This window comes from Rissa tridactyla, chromosome 4 (assembly GCF_028500815.1).
Source record: "Rissa tridactyla isolate bRisTri1 chromosome 4, bRisTri1.patW.cur.20221130, whole genome shotgun sequence".
In the NCBI taxonomy this organism is placed as follows: domain Eukaryota; kingdom Metazoa; phylum Chordata; class Aves; order Charadriiformes; family Laridae; genus Rissa; species Rissa tridactyla.
In genome coordinates, this window is record NC_071469.1 from 82918223 (window position 1) to 82937103 (window position 18881).

Here is an 18881-nt window from a genome sequence, read left to right on the forward strand (position 1 = left end):
TTGCTTGGGATTTATTTCTCTCCCCATTTTTCACCTCAGTCAAACCGCCCCAGCGATCACCCGAGGGACCTCCTCCCGTCCCGCCGGGGGCGGCTTCACGTCTCCCCCGCTGGCCCCACCTCACGGGGACGGCGACCCGCCCCGAGTGGGGCGATACTCACGAAGGGGCCCTTCCTGCCTCTCCTGAAACTAAACGCCATCGGGAGCAGCAGGGAATGGGTCCGCCACTGCCTCCCGGTTACTTTCTCCCCACTCCGGACGCTTCGCCGCCACGACCCGCGCGGCAACAAGGGCGCGGCGGATTTGCTGCGGGTCCGCGCTCCCCCAATCAGCGCGGGCCTTACTCCCCCTTCCTCCGACCTTAGCAACCTACCAGCGGCGAGGCCCGCCCCACTCCGCCGCCTCATTCGCTCGCGGGCGGCAGAGCTCTCGCCTCCTATTTGCGGTCTCCGTTGTCAGTCAGGCACGCGCTCTGAGGCGGGCTGTTCGCCGCGCCGTCGTGAGGCGGCCTTTCTCCTGAAGGGGTGGCGGCCTCTGCCCTCGGCTTGCCCGGGCTCCGCCGCCGCCCAGGGAGCTGGGAACGCCCGGGACGGAGCTCAGCCTCTTCTGGGTAGGCTGGTGGTGGGCCGGCAGCCGCCCTCGGAGCAGGTCCCCGGTGAGGGCTTGCTCTGGGCCGGGCTGCAGGGCGTGGCTCGGGGTGATGGTGTTTTCGGTGGCACTGGCTCGTCTCTGGCTCTTCTCCTTAAATTGCGCCTTAGCCTCGAAGTCTCCCGTTCCCTACTAAAGTCAGGACACCGCGTAAAGCTGGCAAACCTGAAAATAATCTCTCACAGCAACTACCTTCTAATAATCCGTCTGGAGACTTCTGCCACTTGAGGGATGGAGATGCCTCTGGAGTCAGCTTTGTAATTGAAGCAGACTTTCTCTCAGCAAGGGTGGATGAAGGCATAGAAAAGGCAGGTGGGTTTTTTTTGTTTTGTTTTGTGATTTGTGTGTCTTAATTCAGATGTTTTTCAGTTTGACTGGCAAAGTTGGGAGTGGAATTTGCAAGCCAGCAGCCTGTACTCAAGTAAACAAGAGTTGCTTACTGCTTTTGGTATGTTATAAGTAACTGTAAGGTAGCTTTGGGGAGGAGACAGTGTCTCTACCAGAGTATTACATCTTATAAATTTTAATAATAAATTTGTAACAGGTTTATAAAATGTGTTAATATCTCTTCCACGTTTCTTTCTAGGGTGTAAATGCTAATGAAGTAGAGATTTAAAGGAGGTCTGATGACAACAAAAGCAAACTTTCCTGTGACAGCAGGATCTATAGTTGTCCCTTATGGGCATGTGATTGGAAATGAGAAGTGGAGAGGGTCAGAGATAGCCCAAAGGCTACAAGGTAAGCACAAACAAATTGGAAGAGGAAAAACAATTCCGGCAAAGCATTCCCCTCTATCACCCAGTGTTGTTAAGATTGGCTGGAATATGCTTTACTCTGTGCCTGGCTGGTCCCATATTTGTGGTACAGCCTATGTTAGCAGGCCGGAAATTCCTGTTTGTCTATCATGTATCTACGTGATCAGATCTGTCATATTTGCATAGTTGTGGAGCACTGTAGAAAAGAAGCAGGAGTATCCGCTACTTGGGAACCACATCAGTGGGATTATTGGGAATATGCAGCTGCACTGAAGTCCCTTGAATTTACGTACATACTGGGACTATGCTATCGTCTTTTGTCAGCAAAGTCAAGGTGATCATTTCAGAATAGCGTGTGATGTTTTTGTTCAGAAAAGTCCAGAGTTTACTGAGAAGCTATAGCACTTTCAAATCTGTAGTTTGAAAGTGCTATAAATTGGCATTAATAAATGTATCGCACAGTACTCTGGATCGCTTGTAGTAGTTTTGCTTAAAGAGAAGAAAGGTTTTTTAAAAATAACAAGTTCATTGTCAAGTCGCTAGGATTACTGACACATTAGGAAGGTTGTGCTATGAAGTAATTATTAGTTTGGTGTGTTTTTAACTACTGGTTTTTTTTGCTTTGACACTCTCACCTTAAGGAAAAATTAGACTCATCTTTGAAGATGGCTTGGGACTTGTGGATTTTCATCTTTCAAACAGAACTTGCATATTATATATTTCTGAAGCAGATTTGGTTGCAGGGGATGAATTCAAACGAAGATTGGTTCGGTTTAGAAACGTAAGTACTGCATAAAGAGAAAAATTTTCACTTGGTATTTGGCTATTCCATGCTTCTGAAAATATTCTTCTTGTGTTATTTTTAAATTCTAGTGGAGGTAAGCTTTTGTGATAATTTCCACCTGAAATCTGAAAAAAATATGCAGCCCTGTAGTATTGCTATATTAAACCTCAGTACTGTTGCTGCAACTTCTGTTCTTCCTCTGATTTGCTTTCAGGCAGCTCAGACTTGACAGAAGTTTGCTCTCTGTTGCATTGCATCAGCTTGTCGTTAATGAGGTCTTTTCCACTTTTTTCCTTTCCATACAGGCCAGCAGTCTTGGGGGAATTGTAATTGTAGAGAAAACCCAAATAAGTGATCAATACTTCTTAGCAGTACAAAAGCTTGTTGTGCTAGAACTTGGAATGGTGTTGCTTCCTGTGGCAAATCAAGGAGAAGCTTCTCAACTTATTACTCAGCTAGTAAGTTTTGTGTGTTAGTGGACAAACGTTTATTAAAATATGGGATGTGAGGAGAGTTACCTGTTTTCCCACAATCATCACTCATTTCAGAAAGAATAGCTGTGATCTTAAAGGAACACAACATATTTTGTTGTTTGAATGTAAGAAGTAAATAGCCTGCAACAGTAATAGGGTAGTATAGCTCAGAAGAAAGAGGGATCATTTGGGAACAAATTTAAAAAGTTGAAGAATATGATACTGGATTTTTTTTTTTAATGCGAATTTGCACTGAGATGCCACTGGCATTAGGCAATCCTCACTTAAGTTCTCTGTCAAAACCAACTTGAGATTTTGCTTTGTCTCATGTTGGGGAAGCTGTGTTCTTACATTGTTTCTCTTTATCCTTTCTCTGATTGCATCAAAGAGATGACAAAATCTTTGTTTTAATTAATGGTTAAACAACTGTTGGTTTCCTGGTGAGACTTTGTGGATCTGCATCAAAACCCTTAATAGGGGTGCACACCTAAGGAGGGAGCTTGTTTTTAGAACTTTTAGTGATTGCACTGAACTGTCTTGAGATTGAGACTGTATTAAAAACCAAAAGCAGAGCTCCAGCAGAGGGCGCTCGGTGTCACTTATGGTTTTCTTTTGCTTCAGGTCCGTGAGCAAAGTAAGGATCACAACCGTAACCCCTTTATTCGTAAACAGTGTTCTCAGCTGGCAGAGCCATCGGTGTTTCGGACTGTGCAACAAATTCCAGGAGTTGGGAAAACAAAAGCTCTGCTTCTACTGCAGCAGTTTGGAAGCATCCACCGGCTTTGTAATGCATCTGTCAAAGAGCTTGAGCTAGTAGTTGGACAAACGGTAGCACAACAAATTTACACTTTTTTATGTTCCTGATTGTGCATGCATAGTGCTGTTTTGGAAAACAACGAATTTTGTTTATTTCTTGTGAATTATAAAATTTTGGCTTTAATAATCACATATTATGGTAACTTCTATAATCCTGGTAACAACTAGAGGGTGTTGACTAATTGTCTAGATATTACTCTGCTCTGCTTCTTTACAGCTGGTCTGCTCATGTAGATGGAGCAGTGAAAATTACGTTGGAAAGAGGGCTATAAAGTGTTTTGCATCTGTCTTGCACAAAAAAACTGGGAGAAAGCTGTCTCTTTTTTCAGCATCCACAGAAAGAAATTGGAAAAGCAATTTGCTTGCTTGCTTTTGTCTCCCAGAAATAAACACTTTGTTAATATGTGTGTGGTCTTATCTTCTCAGTAACTGGAAATGTGAGTTACAGTGTTTTAAAAAAAGTGAAGAGATGTTCCTTTATGGTAATAGCTTTGACTTATACATTTTTGAAGTTCCTTTGGAAAGCCCTCCTGGAATATACCTTTGACTTTACACTAACTTATTTCTCTGGTTCCTTTTTCAGTTCACAGGGTGTTATCAAATTTATTCCCTTGTGTCTAATATCCAAAATCTTGGTTAATTCGTGTTGCACTTCTGAATATAGGTTGGGATAATTATAATAAATTACAATATATTTTGACATATTCATTACAATTATAATGTATTAACTCTAATATCAGTTACAATTTACACTACAAATAAAATCATATGGGAATCTTTGATGAAAATTCATAATTCATCCTGTTCTTCTAGTATTACCTTTTTCAGTTATTTGTAAAGAGGATTGGTTTTCCTGATATATTGCATTTCATTTTAAATTATATTCTTATCCTATTTAGTAAGGGTGAAATTGCCTCTTGCCTCATGTACCCATTAAGGAGGCGTGTGAAAAGCTTCTTTCATACTACTGGGGTTTTGGATCACAGCAAGAAAGCAGTTGAGCAGGATTTTCAGCTCCCTTTTGTAAACTAAAGAGAAGTGAATAATAGAATATATATAATAAAACCTCTGAAACCAATCTCATCCACAGTGGCTTGGACAGCAGATAGACCTGCTATTTATATTGATTCCTTACTTGGGATGAAAATACACTTACAATTTGGGCATAAATATTTAATTTACTGAATAATAACCATCAGAATTTCCAGACCTACAGAACAGGATACTACTTAACAACTAGGGAATCCTTAAACTTTTTTTATAAATCTGTTTGTTTAGATTTTATTCCCCCTCTCTCAGATTTTGTCACTTTGCTATGGAGACTGGATTTCACATCTAAAGGTATGTGGCTATTGATGTTGCAAACATCTTTTTACTACTTCAAATGGCCATCTGCTCAGTGTATTAAATAAAGTTCCATTAAAGTAGTAACAATTAGTACTAATGGAGTTACAGGCTGAACTACTAAGTTACTGTCAACCTTTGTTTCTAGGGCTTTATATAGCCCCATACCTCCTGTACTAAGAATAAATTTGTTACAAATATTCCTTTGGTCTGAGCAAGAATGTAACTTGCTGTGAAATTAAAATTTGCCTGAGGTTAGCTGTTGGCTCCTGCTTGGTGTAGAATGAGTCTTTAGTTAGCTGACAGAAATGGCACTTGAGAAGGCCAAATTTTGACTTGAATTGAGGGGAAGTGTGGTTAAATAAAAAGATGACAACCTTTCCTCAGTTAATCGTGCAGGTAAGTGGGAAGATATTTGCAGGAAAACTATCATAGTGGGTTTAGAGAAATTAAGAGTTGGAAGGGTGATTCATGTGCCTTTGCTGAAGATTTCATTAGCCGGATAGTAATTTTAGCCATACGTACAAAGTAAATCTCTTCTGTATAGAATATTGTATGGCAGGGTGTTGCATATCAGTATATGACTGCTGCTGCTTCTGTATGTAAAAGTAGTGCTACTACAAGTACACGTGAAGAATAACTACTAATAGCAGAGTCACAAATAACTTACAACATTTTTTAATGTAATCTTCATAGGAAAACTCTAGAAATACGTTAACACTCTTCTTAAGGAAGCAGGTTTTAGACTTATAAGTTCCTGTATTATACAAGATAAACTTTTAAGACAGTTTCTTAGATCTTTGTAAGCAAGGTTACAGAAACATGCAAGAGGTATGCCAGCAGTAAATAGTGAAAACCTGTAAATTATGCTGCATTACCCAAGCTGTAGCAGAATCAAAAAGCTACTACTGAATGGGCAGCATCTGATTTTTATTCTTAAATAAGTGTCATCAACATATTTACAGCTATTACATAGAAAACTAAAAATAAATGACAACTTTAAAGTTTACACCCAGAAGCAAACTTTCCCCTTATTTTAAGTTTTGAGTATCAAACAACATATATCTACTCTGTAGACAGCAATGTGAACTAACACTACAGTGTTAGCAATTTTCAACTAATTTAAATTTCAGAAAATAGAAGAATCTCAAAGAAATGTTCATGCAGTTTTTTTTTTGTCTCCCTCCTTAGTGAATATATATATAGCCAATACTTGCTCATGAGTTGTTCCAATGGGAGGAGGATGCTTTTGTATCTGTTCGGGTTTTTTACTTGGTATGATAGTAAATAAATATTCTGCCACTTAAGACTTCTTTTCTCACATTTTAAAGTATCACCACAATTCATGAACTCTTGATCAATATACTGGAATATGTCGGTTTTGAGATTTGTTCCACAGCTATCAATTTTATCAAGACTACGGCGATACAAGTCATGGTAAGTAGATTAAATAATTTCAAGTTTGGAATAAAGCCTGTTTTTAACAATAGAATCAGCAGGCATTTAAAATGTAACCTAAATCAGAAATACAGCAGAGTAAAAGCCTTTTGTAGTTCAAAAGATCTTTTGACTTCTACACCTTCTAATTCTCTTCCAGAATTAAATTAACTATTCACTAGCATACCCCTAGTACTCTCAGAAAGAGAATGTCTACGTATAAAAACCACAACTATATGACACTGCCCCTTGGCACAAGGCTAGTTTCTCTGAATAACATTATTCTCTCTCACACATGGCTTGTTAAGATAATTCTTTAAAGTAGTGTTAAGTGATTTATTATTGATTCTAAACTTTTACAGCAAAATCATCCTTTAATATGTCCCCTATTGTTTTGCACGCAGCATCAAGTTTGTAATAACTCCCATCTATCCACAGTTATAGAAGATTAGTCATGATGCTGTCTTCTGGAATTCCAAAGGAATCCAGTCCTCATGTAAGCAATTTTATCATCTTGTTATTGCATACCTCCCAAAAAACTTCATTCTAACCTTCAAATACTTCAGAGTTTAACAGTTTTTGCCAGCCTCTGACCTTCATAGTGGCTCCACAGTAAATGAAGTCAATGGCGTTTGTCTGAATTTATACACATGTATATATATAAAGAGAAAATTGATCAATATTTTTATACATACATTTTAAAGAAAAATGTCGTGTTAACAGATCCTTCTGAAAGATTCAGTACAATGAACTTTCTGTATTCAAAAGCGTGAAGGGAGAAAGCTTCTTCTTCATTCGAGAACTTCCAGCCACAGCTGAAGGAAGGCAGAGGGTGCTTGCAGCTTTCTGTCTATTTTTAGTTCCCCAACTTAAAAAAGGCAGTTTCAGTGGGGCTTTCTTGGTCTGATCAGTCTTATCCTCTTCCATGGCTAAACAGATTAAGGAGTATGTCTTCTGCATTCCCACAGAATAAGTTGCACTCTTACTATGCTGTAGGAAAAAGAGAAGCGTTGTAAGAATCAGTCACCCAAAATAGGTCAAAATTTGAAGACAACAAAAGATTACTGTGCAAACAGTTTTCCAAGGCAGACTACAGCAAGCTTTTTGTGCTAATGACACACTAAGTGAACACAAGGCCCTTCAGAGTGCTGTGACTCTGGTATGTTGCCCATGTAGGCTCAAGGGTATACTGCGCAAAGCGTAAAGGGCTTGTGAATCTTATCCATGGGTTGTGTTACAGTTTGCATTTACTGGCTATATGGTATATACACTAACCTCTCTACAAAGCTTAAGTATGTAGTTCTTGCACAAATCTCTGAAGGGGAGTCTTTTTGCTGCCTTTGGACAGGTTCCATGTTGATTGCAACTATGACAACAAGAGTTACTGTCGGACATTCTTTTGGGAATGTCTTGTCAGCCTTCTCTGTCTTGTCTTAGCTGTACCCTGAAGCAATTCAATTATATTTTAGTCTTTTGTTTCCAGTAGCAGCTTGGAATGGCAAGTGCAATTCCTTATTTTCAATAAGGAAAAATCAACTTCTTAAAACAAGAAAACCTTGTTTTAAAAGCAGTAAGAGCACTTTGATCACTTCTAAGGGAACAATACTCCAGTGCCTAAGCTTGCCAGGGAATGTTAGAAGCATGAAGCAGTGGGTTTAGCTGAACTACATGTTCTCTCACACTACAAGTAAGTTTTTTAGAGCTTAAGATTTTTTAATCTTGTGATCATTTTTCCTTGGTCTAAAGCTTCTACAGCGGCTTAGTATCTGACTAGACAGTTAAAGTCCACCAAAATAAAGAATACTTATATTAATATAAAAGTCAGGACCATTTATGTTAACAGTGCATAGAAAATAACTATGTAGTCTTGGGTGTTCTGTTTCATTCCACTGTTGTTTCATTGTGGCTTTTCCAGTGCTGAACAGGGTAATGTTTTCATCCTCTGGGACAAGTTAGGGGAAAATAAAATATGCCCCGGAACTTATAATGCAATTAATCTAAGTAGCTCCACTACAAAAAACCCTATCACCCAACCATTCTTATGCACAGACTGTACTTTAGCTTGCTAAGGCACAATGATTTAAACAGACTGCTTAAAACTGAACACAGGTCTGAATGCTTTATGTATTCACTGGTAGAGTGGGGTATCTAACTACGTGAAAGTAAACATTAATCAGGAACGGAAGCCAGAGAAGTGAAAAAACTCTCACATAGCCAACCTGCAAAACATATTTGCCTCATTACATACCATAGATGCCGCTGTATCCTGGCAACTGATCACCTCAACCTCAATGGGCTGTTCTCCCACGCTTTTGAATTTTTCCAGCACCTCATTCACTCCAAGCCACTTGCAATCCACCCCACCAACTGAAACAATGTAGTCACCTTCTTTTAGGCCCATCGACTGTCAAAAAATTGTGCACAGGTTATTTGGAATTATAAAGAGTATAAAATGTTTTGTCATCATACGGTATCTGCCCTAAAGGCTTTTCCCTCTTAGATGCTGTAAAACCATTGTCTAGCCAGACATGTGGAACAAAGTATATATATAACATAGAAACATCCAACGTTTTCCAGTACATAAATTAGTATTCGAGTTACCGTTAATAAATGTGATTCTGGCATACTGAAATGTTGGCTGTTTTTATGTCTTTTTCACATATCTCCTAAAGTAAGTGAAATCTGTTTTTTGTTACCTTATCATCACCCAGGAGGTATTTTCTCCAGTTTTTACTTCTATTTATTCTGTATTTTAATTCATACTTCTGTGGTTGCTTCTGCCTTTCCTATAGCTAAACTGTGCTCATCACAGCATGCTTCTTTATCCCTTTGGTTTTTTTCCCCCAAAAGAACAACATATTAGAAGCTGATAGTATGTTCTTTCCCCTCTTTTTCCTTGGGCACATGCTACCTACCTCCTTGCCTTCCCTTCCAGATCCTCATCCTTACTGTTGTTGCTACTTTCTAAAGCCTTTATCCCTTCTAACTTCTTGAGTTAGATGGGGAATAACATTTGCTTTTATTATTTGGTACTTTTTATCTGTTAAGCATAGAGAGAGGAAGAAATCAATTCTTAGTTTAATGCGATGTCAGGGATATGGGTACTCTAACATCTAAGGTGTATATAACATTGAAAATGCATTGAGATTATATGAATTGACTACACTGACATATGGTAGAACTCAATAAATACTCCGTACACCAGTATGAACAAGCTAAAGTTACATTTAAAAGATTGCAATGCTAGAATCTGGAGATAAATTGTTAATATTGCACCAATGTACTTACTGCTGCAGAACAAGCTGGATCAAGACAATAAATCTGTACTGGTGAACCTCCTTTAAGACTGAATCCTAGCTCTCCTGCTTCATGGTGGATGTGAATGGTACGTGGAGCCGTCCACCTCTGCTTGGCCGAGAACACTGTCAGTGGGCCCTGGAGGTAACATAGCAGCAGGCACATCATGGCTTACTGTCATTCGTAAATAAGCACTTCTGTTTTTTTTTAAGTTATAATGCTTGAAGCTCATTTTATGCAGGTTTTAGGTTAAATTCCAGCTACTTCCGTTGAAATGGAACCATGAGATTTATCCCAGGAGTTTAAGATGTCCCCTGAAGTGCTCAGCCCTATTTCGTGACTGTTCAGCTGATGCTTCAGAGTGCAATGAGAGCAGATGCTGCCAAGCTGTTCTGAGATCTGTTAAGGTGTGCAGAATATTTTGGCTGCAGCATGCTCTAAGGTTCTATATTACTCCATTTTGGAGGAGATAAATTGATTCATGAAACATCGCATATTCCGATCCTAACCGCAACTCCCAGTTCCTTTGCCCACTGTTACACACAGAGCCACCTGAAGGACTGGCTTTGTTGCATGCAACGTTACACATTCTGCACACATCCCTCACCCTGGAGTGAGTTTATACGTGCTAGCAAAGTGACAGCAGTTGGTCAGCATTAGCATGTTACGTACCAGCCTGTGAAAGAAATCTTTAACTTTCACCTTGGAAAACTGGGGAGCAATTGTTTCTATTTTATGCTCCGTTTTAGCTAAAACAAAAAGAAAAACAAATTAATTTTCTCTCAAGTATTAGTTAAAAGACATACAAATTTATTTTTCTTGCATTTCAAGCTAGACAGAAATTTCTCCTAAATTCTTACCAGGCTGTGGAAATTACCTCATTTTTGTGGAAATTTGTAAGGCGTATCTGAATAACCTTAAAAATATTTTCAGAGCTCACAGTACCAAGACAGAAAACTTAAAACAATCCATCCAAAGAAAACTATGCTATTCTCCTCTTTAATTTATTTTTCTTTGAGAAATATTTAAAACCAGCGCACATTCTTTCCCGCTGCTTCCAAAGAGGAAAGAGTTGGATGTGCTGGACTAAGGTAGGAAGAAGCAATACCAGTCAAACTGAGTTAACAACTTAGAGTTATAGTATATAGTATAAGAGTAATGTATAAGAATTGTGCTACAGTTGTGCTACAAGAAACAGTTGTTAGTTTTCCCCCGTATGATGTTAGCTTTTAAAGTTTCCCTATTTTTTCTAGCTCATAAGATAGTCTCCAAAAAAAGCTGAATTCTAAATAATAACCATTGTTATCTACCCCAGAAAATGATGTGGCCAGAAACACTGTAAAGTAGCCGTAACAAAATTCATTTATCTGTGATGGAGGAAACCTGTAAGGAATCTGAACTCGAATGTACAGTATATAACTTGTACATTATTTATATTATGGATGCATATGATATATATATCTAAAATAAAGGCATATCCCCATATGCATGTATGGTTAGATACCCTTTGTTTCTAGCTGTGTATACTTACGAAGGATATCTGGAGCCTGGATTAGACTGAGGAAGTCATCTTCCGTCTCTTGTTGAGCATATTTCAGAAGTGAGCGCTTATGTGCGGCTGTCAGAACCTCCTGAAGAACATCAATGTTTCGAAGCTTCTTGCACAGACCACAGACTCTTAGGGCTTCTTCATGGTAAACAATGGCTTTGCGTAAATGTGCCTTCCCTGAAAGACATTAGGAACTATTGGTCGTCCCCCACAGACAATAAATACAAGGTAATTTTCAAATTGTATCTAGTAGCTGGGTAAAACTCATAGGTACCTAGCTGTTTTCTCTGAACTTTGTCCTTTAAAACAGTGAGAACCATCAGTCCTTCAGGCATGTAGTCATACAACTGGGACAAGGCTTTCTCCTGCTGATCTTCATCATCACCGGACTGCACTATAATACAGAATACAGATACAGAACATTAACCATTAGACATTTCTTGGTGCCCTGTTCCTTTAGGTGTATTGTTGTGTACCTTCTCTCTATATGCAGTCAAATATTTTCACACATGTATATCGATGGGAATTTCACGTTTTTAGGACTCCTATCAATTTTATCATCTGCAGTATGCAATTAATACTCATATGCCAGAATATATTTACAAGAATTAAACAATTTAGTAGCATATAACAGATGTAATATTTCTTTTGTTTCTGCAAAGTTCGTTTACTGAACATTCACATTCTTCTGTAAAGGACAAAAAAAGCACGGCCTCACATCTGAACAGGAAAATGGCCACAAATTAACAAGTATTGAACTTCAAAGTCCCTGGCTCCTAGTCTTATTCATAGACCAGATTATACCTGTTTATGTGTTTATTATTGTTATTTATATGAATAAGTAGAAAATGTATGATTCTTACATTCATGGTCACACAGAATGGTGGCAATGAAGTAATGTGCCAGAGCTTTGTAATGGTCTGACTTTATTTGTGCCAGTTTAGACCAGGAATAGGGAATATTCTCTTTCACTGGTTCCTGATTCATTGCAGTGTTAACCAGCATGTAAACCTCTCCCACCTAAAATAAAGCACAGAATTGAAGTATGAGAATTTAACATTAGTTATTAGGAGCTCAAGTAAGGGATATTATATTCAGCCTTAAGATAATTTCACATGCATCACATCAGAGGGGAAAAAAATGGTTAGAAAGGGTTGGAAATAAGTTTTGAGACAATTTGAAATTCCATCTCTGATTTTTCCCTTACAAGAAAAGTAAATCAATTTTGTACAAGAACAGATGGACTAAGTCAGTCAATCTATATGGCTTCAGAGTTCAATTAAAACACCTTATAATAAACAATTTTAAAATTTCAAATACATCTTATTGGGTTAATTCAGCTATGAAAAAGGGTGAAGCATATTACTTATACAGAGGTTTGTGCTTCGCTTCTGAAACTGTGGAGTCATATCTACCCTTAAGTTCGTGTGGTCTATTTAAAACTGTGCTACTGTCCTTTATGGAGAGGAAATAAAATAGCTTTTCAAGCAGTGAATGTTGCTTTAATAGATCAAACTACTCCACCTGACAGAATCTAAAATCTTTCCCCTGCAGCTGATCAATCCTACAGGTAAGTCAGGGTGGCTTTACAGGACTGGCAGGAAAGGCTTTGCCCATTTATCTAGCATGGAACCAATTTTATGTATCTCCTACTCTGCAATGGCTCAGAAAGCATATTCATATCTTCTTGGCATACCCCATTTTTGATGTCAGCAACCTCAATCAAGTACGAACACAACCTTCTGGGGCACAGCCTGTGTCCCCGTTTTTCAGGCAAGTCCCAAGACAGCTCTGCAGCTACCAATCTGGCTCTGCTCATCAGAGTCCTCCCCCAGTTACAATTTAGTTATTCTTTTGGACTTAAGCTTTTTAGGTTCTAACCGAGAACTACACAAACGACCCTGTCCCCTTGTATGTTGTTCTGTGGACACGATCTGTACTGTTTGAAAAAGCAATATGATCAATAGCTTGTAAAAAAAACTTCAGCAAGTTCACTGCCCAAGTGTTCCAGCATTTTTCTAGTAAATTTTATGAATTAAAAAAAAAATCATTACAGTTCTAAACTAATGATATTTAAATTGCACCTATTTGTGTTTTAATCTTCTGAAAGGTTGTGATTCTCATTGTAGCTTGTGAGCTGTCCCTTGTTATTTTTGATTTTCAGTAATGGTTGTTAACATTTAGGTTTAATAAATTCCCTTAATAACATAGTAACCTAGTAACATAGGTTACTAATTTTAATCATCAAATACTAAATTTTAAGTATCATATTTTACCTTGGCAACTTCCTGTGTCATTTTCACTAGTGTGAAAAACTCATTGCGTATTCCAGGAAGACCAATCTGCTCAAAAACACACTCTTGAGCTTGTGCAAGCATCATTTTTACCAGTACGTTCAGCATAGCTGGGCTCATATCATAACTTGGTGTGTGAGTAAAGGTCTCCTTTAGGTAGCTTAGGACTCCTGAAATTACAAAATGTTTTTGTCAGCATTACAGAGAGGGAAACAAGTGAACTTAATTCTAGCGTGTAGCATAATCATTCAGACTGAAAGCATACTCTACAGCAATATGAAGGGATTCTTCGTACACGTGAAATTAAACTGACCTACAGGTTTTGCTTTGCACAGTTCTCAAAATTACAACTCAGAGAAGCAACAGGAGCTGTAAGTTTTGAGGGCAATACCTTCAGATTTGCTTATAACAGTTCTTGTGATTGACCATAGAGCTGTGTTGAACTGAATGTGACTTGTATAAGGGAGTGGTAGGCTCGGGCTTATACACAGAACGAGAGAAAAAAAGAAATTTACACAGCTATAAGGAGGTGACAGTAGAAACCTTGGATGGAAGGAAAAAACACAAACCTATAAACTTAATTAATTATGAAATTTTTTTTTCAGATGCTGCTAAACGCACTGTGTCCCAATGAAAGCTCAGTTCTATCCCTGTAAGTAAACTAGAACAGTCTATTTAATAGTGTAAAATTAGATCCTGCTTTAGACGTTTTTTCCACCAACACATTAATCGTTTTTATAATTTATCAAATTAAAAACAAACACTAACTGTAGTGTAAATATTAAGTAACAGTTTCACGGATGGAAGCATAACGTTCAGCATGCACGTCATCCAACTCGTTTAGTGAGTTCTACTAGCCTGCTAATTGCTGATAATACTACAAAAGTGTAACGATAAGACCTCTGCTTTTTAAGTGTCCCAGCTTCTGTAATCTTACTTCTTGCCACTACGTTCGGTTCTGGCCATGTTGTGCTGTATTTTCCTACTGCTGGTTTCTGAGATGTTTCCTTTTCTGTGTTACAACTTGTGTCTTAACTTGTTAATATGTCCTTACACAAAGTTCAATTATGGCCATATCTGCCTTCTTGCACCAAAAAACCCAACCCCAACCTGGCCAGGCACACCCCAAGTCCTGATGCAGTGCCTTTGGGGCCCTGCAAAGGTACTGGGGTAGCAAATGATGCATTTCAATTTATGAATTAATTCTGTTCTGCAAATAAGTTGAAGTGAAAAGCGGTAATTTTTTTATTTGCAAAATGGAAGGAGCAGCAGCAAAATGGAGAAATTTTTAAAGTATTGAAGTTTCTTTTAGATGAAATACAAAGGTCGAAAAACAATTTATTTAATAAATGCATGAAGAAATATGATCAAGTTTTGGTGATAGCTGTATATTCAAAAGGGGGTTTTATGACAATCCAACTCTGTGGCCCACAGTTTGTAGCTGATAAAGCCACCCATACAATGGAAATGAATAGCCACAGATTGTTAGTGCAAAAATAAATCTTACAGTACATATTAATTACGTAGGTCATGTCTTTAAGTATTACATGTAGCACATGACATTTACAAAAAATTAGAAAATCTACTTGGAAAAAAACAAAACAAAAGCTTCTCTAACATGTTAATTCAGGGGATATGATTCCCTTTGTTAAAATTTGTATTTTTCTTCTCTTGGGACAGAGATTGATACAGTATTTTAACCTGTTTGCCTTTGGAATCTATGGAAAATATGTAGTCAACTTCCAATGAATTGCTAATTTCACCAGAGAACACAGTAAGATTAATTTTTGAAGAGTCCATACAGAAAACTAGGGTTTAAGCCCTTTATGACCCTTTAAATTCTTTCTCGTACAGATTTTACACCAATGTAATATTACTGAGGTAAAAGCGGCTATGTTGGTGAAGGAAAAAATTAACAGAGTTAACATTAGGGCTATTACTCAGACCTTTGAACTGCAGTTCATTAATCATTAACCGCAGTATTCACTGTCTTTATCTGCATGTTCAGACTACAGTTCCAGGTTTTGAATTAAAGCTTCATCTCAGGTCTTCACTAGGCTTCTTGAATTTCCCTATTCCTCTTTTTTTTGTGTAACGAAGTCAGTGGGATATGCAGAAGTCTGCAGGATGTCAGGATGAGATCAGGAATATCTGCATAAAGACCTTTTCAATATTTTTAAATTTGTACCTGCAGCTCTCTGAAAAGCATCAACAGCATTTTCAAGTCCGGCCTGGGTCTGACGATTGCATCTTGTTCCAATCTGAGTGTAGAGGGCTCCAATGTTGAATAAAATACTAGCTTTTTCAAGCAACAGATTCTGCTGACACACTGGGACACCTGTGAAGGAATCATACCTTGGGAAACAAGTATTAGAAGAAGTGTTAATATTAGCAGAATCCATTGAAATAACAGTTACTTTCAATCTGTTTTTCAAAAAAAGCAGTGGAATTCTTAATAATTGTACTGCTACAGAGAAAATGAGGGTGAACAGAAACACCATTATATACTGTGAGGACAATCTAAATGCTGCAAGCCAGAGAACAGCTTTATTTGAGGCTTAGTTTTCAGCAGGTTTTACAGTGGTGCCTCCATGAGCATGGTATATCTAATTCAAAAGAGCCTATAAAACATCAGAGGCTGGGAGTATACTGGGGCAGTATCCATATGTGCTGTTATGTTCTCGTACTTAGTTGTTGCCAAAGATCAGCTATTAGCATGGTCAGATCCTCTATAGCTTGTATTTTTAAGTTTCTTCTTGCAGTTATGACTAGAAATTTAACAGTTCCTCTTGGCTGCTTGGTAGTCATCTTTTTTCATCACAAAAACTCTGAATTCAGAGTCAAACTTTGCTCACAGATGTAATAAAAAATCTGCTATAATAAATTAAGTTGCTCCTCCTCTCTTCTGGCCCAAATCCTCCTCTTAACAAATTGAAGGAGGGGAATTAAGGTCTGACCCATTCCCCATCTGCTTCATGCACTAAAGTTCAGAGTCCAGGAAACATCTGCAGGTATCCAAAATTAAGATTATTTTCTCTTTTTTTCCCCTGTGCTAACCTGTAGCCCAAGTCATAATCTACCCAATGGCTTCACTCTAAGCATGAAAAAGGTGTATTGTATTCAGGTTTACTCTTAACACTAAAAAAAAAAAAAAAGTAATTAACAACACACTGCAGGGAGTGGGGGGGGAAGCACACTGACATGCTCAATTTAAACAGAAGGCAGTTAATGATTAACAGTGTTAAAAAAAAAAAAAAGACAAAAGACAAACATGAACTACACACTTACCATGTAAATAAGACTCCCATGTGCCTGGTGGGTGGGAAAAATCTGTTTTCTACATAACCAAGTTGAAGGAAATAGCTTATCAACATCTCAATGCCAGCTTCATCTCGGCTAGGAGTGCGGCAGGCCTTAAAATAAAACAGATTAAAATGAAGCGTATTCTGCTGTTACAGGATGAATACTGAAACACCAAGGACAAAGCTCTGCTTCCTTTGGACTTCTACATATCACAGAAATGTGTGGAATCTGGGAATAGTAAACTTAAGGCCATATGGATGCATTCCAAATAAGAGTTTTTCAGCTGCACAGAAGTAGTACACAACCTTTAAGGAAGCAAAAAGGATCTGTTTGGCAAGTCTCAGAGTTAATTAAGGAAGCAAAAGGGATCTGTCTGGCAAGTCTCAGAGCTAATTAAATAAAGATTGTTGGTATTTTATGACAGCTACAAACAAAGTTTGTGTTTCTAGTATAATACAAGAAACAAACAATAGTTAGAAATAACCACCATTCTACTACAATATTTTGCTGGATTAATTGACTTCAACACTCTTCCTGCTAAATTTAAAATACTTTAAAGTAAATCTTATATTTACAGGATTTACAAAGTTCTGTCAATAGCTCAATCACTTTGCATACTTCATCCTTTTCTTCACTTGTTCTTTACTCAGATTGTAAAGCTCTTGGACAATGGAGATTAATGTTCCGTATCTCAGAAATTAAGTCAATTAGAATATGGTAAGTTATAAGTAATAATGGCATATTCTGATTCCATACAAATGTTATTATTTACAATTGTAGATTAAAACACCTCATGGCATGCCATACTTGAACTTACTTGTCTCAGATCCATGAGATCTGCTATTTCATCTTCATACTCAGAACTGTCTTCACTATAATGTTCCAGAATAAAATCCTAAAAAAAAAAGGTAAAAAATTGGAATATCTAAAATTAACCTAAACTATTCATTTTTTTCTGCAGTTGCAAAGAAGTACAAGATTGATTTGGTAGTGATTTGCATAGCGTCTACTCCCTTCCAGTCAATAGTACAGTAACATATAGCAAAGAGACTAGAAAAAGACAATAGAAATAATAATTTGATTCTATATCCGAGACAAGAAATTTCAGTCTGGTGCAAAGGAACCAAATGCCTATTACATCAACTCCATTGGGTTTTAAAACAAGAACACTTAGTGGTTTTGAAAGGGACAAATGAACCCTGTTAGCTAAAAGAACAAGGGAATCCAGTGACCATAAAAACTTGTTAACAGAAAGAGACTGCCAAATTCTTGGCAGTCCTAAACTATATTAGGACAATTCCACTTAAATTAACAAAGCGGCAATGGCATAAAGTGGTACCATAATCTGTCCATGGAGATTAACCTTCAGAAGTAAAAGCAGAGACAAATGCTACGGTGATGTAAGATTTATCATGAGATAAATCTAGATTGCACAATACACAGTAGTCCAAAAAATACAGAAGGTGGCTCAAATAGCCAGCAAAGCACATTAGCCAACAAACAAGCAGTGTTAACACTGCAACGCTGCTTCCCAGCTGGGCTAGCCTGGATAGTGCAAGGTGGAGCATCACTGCATTATGCTGAGTAAAACCTTCATTACTACTTCCTTACACAATAAGTAGTAATCAATAGTCTTATTGGAACCAAAAACTGTAGAAGGAATTTTTATTCTCTGTGGTTTCACTCTACTGTCTCCAAAGAGGGATATCTTGTAACATCTTCTGACTCCTTGTCCTAGTTAAATATAAGCAGCGATCCAAATAATTGGTGGTTAATTTTTAACACATTGTAATCTCAGTTTTAGGGCAAATGAAACAAATAATAATTTGTACATAAAGTACTTCTGCTTTTTTAAACAAATCTGAAATGGAAGTTATTTCTGTTAACTATTTTCATTTTGAAATGTGTCTCTGAAATTTACCTTGAGAGGGAGTGTAAAGTCTACCTCTTTGGTTTCCTTCAGGCCAAGAGGTACCAAGGGAATGCTGAAAGTCTCTCTATGGAAAGAAAAACACAAAAAGATTCAGAAATATTTGTTTTCTGTTTGTCTATTGATAATTACGTTTGTTTCACTTGATAACAGAAAGTTAGTATGCTGATGGGTGTTCACGTAAAAGGTACATAGTTTATAGCAGTTCCTTTCTGCCCAAGAAAGTGTGCTTAATGGCCTGTGACTCCTCA

At 37.8% G+C, this 18881-nt stretch overlaps 3 protein-coding genes across 8 annotated transcripts in view; 1 reads left to right on the plus strand and 2 right to left on the minus strand.

Moving 5' to 3' along the window:
- CEP89 (centrosomal protein 89) overlaps positions 1–365 on the minus strand; it is a 35075-nt gene extending 34710 nt beyond the window's left edge. For all 3 annotated transcript variants that reach the window (XM_054198658.1, XM_054198655.1, XM_054198656.1), the window contains exon 1: positions 162–365. Coding sequence is in view for 2 of the 3 variants with exons in the window: in XM_054198655.1 (XP_054054630.1) it covers positions 162–200 (39 nt within the window). In the remaining variant the exon portion in view is untranslated. The remainder of the gene's footprint in view (positions 1–161) is intronic.
- Positions 366–397: 32 nt separating this feature from the next.
- On the plus strand, positions 398–3879 carry FAAP24 (FA core complex associated protein 24). 4 transcript variants are annotated; one of them, XM_054198660.1, is made up of 6 exons: positions 398–610; positions 1007–1096; positions 1235–1386; positions 2045–2184; positions 2493–2645; positions 3282–3879. In XM_054198660.1, exons 3-6 carry the CDS (start codon positions 1275–1277, stop codon positions 3522–3524), a joined length of 648 nt encoding a protein of 215 aa, XP_054054635.1. In that variant the 5' UTR covers positions 398–610; positions 1007–1096; positions 1235–1274; the 3' UTR covers positions 3525–3879. The 4 variants fall into 4 exon arrangements, with proteins under 4 accessions (XP_054054635.1, XP_054054638.1, XP_054054636.1 ...); XM_054198663.1 differs by having other exon boundaries at positions 1018–1096; XM_054198661.1 differs by lacking the exon at positions 1007–1096 and having other exon boundaries at positions 398–960.
- A 412-nt stretch (positions 3880–4291) lies between these two features.
- The window catches only part of RHPN2 (rhophilin Rho GTPase binding protein 2), a 31751-nt gene continuing 17161 nt past the window's right edge, over positions 4292–18881 (minus strand). The window contains exons 4-15 of the mRNA XM_054198659.1: positions 18622–18697; positions 17518–17595; positions 16686–16810; positions 15586–15752; positions 13380–13567; positions 11967–12123; positions 11378–11497; positions 11086–11280; positions 10227–10303; positions 9546–9692; positions 8506–8661; positions 4292–7247 (exon numbers count right to left, since the gene is read on the minus strand). Coding sequence (XP_054054634.1) covers positions 6996–7247; positions 8506–8661; positions 9546–9692; positions 10227–10303; positions 11086–11280; positions 11378–11497; positions 11967–12123; positions 13380–13567; positions 15586–15752; positions 16686–16810; positions 17518–17595; positions 18622–18697 — 1738 coding nt within the window. The 3' untranslated portion in view covers positions 4292–6995. The remainder of the gene's footprint in view (positions 7248–8505; positions 8662–9545; positions 9693–10226; positions 10304–11085; positions 11281–11377; positions 11498–11966; positions 12124–13379; positions 13568–15585; positions 15753–16685; positions 16811–17517; positions 17596–18621; positions 18698–18881) is intronic.

Excerpts from the sequence above, each read along its gene's own strand:
- FAAP24 (XM_054198661.1), top strand. The coding sequence starts at position 1,275 with ATGACAACAAAAGCAAACTTTCCTGTGACAGCAGGATCTATAGTTGTC. Across the intron at positions 1,387-2,044 it reads GATAGCCCAAAGGCTACAAG|GAAAAATTAGACTCATCTTT; the intron begins GTAAGCACAAAC and ends TCTCACCTTAAG. Across the intron at positions 2,646-3,281 it reads CTCAACTTATTACTCAGCTA|GTCCGTGAGCAAAGTAAGGA; the intron begins GTAAGTTTTGTG and ends CTTTTGCTTCAG.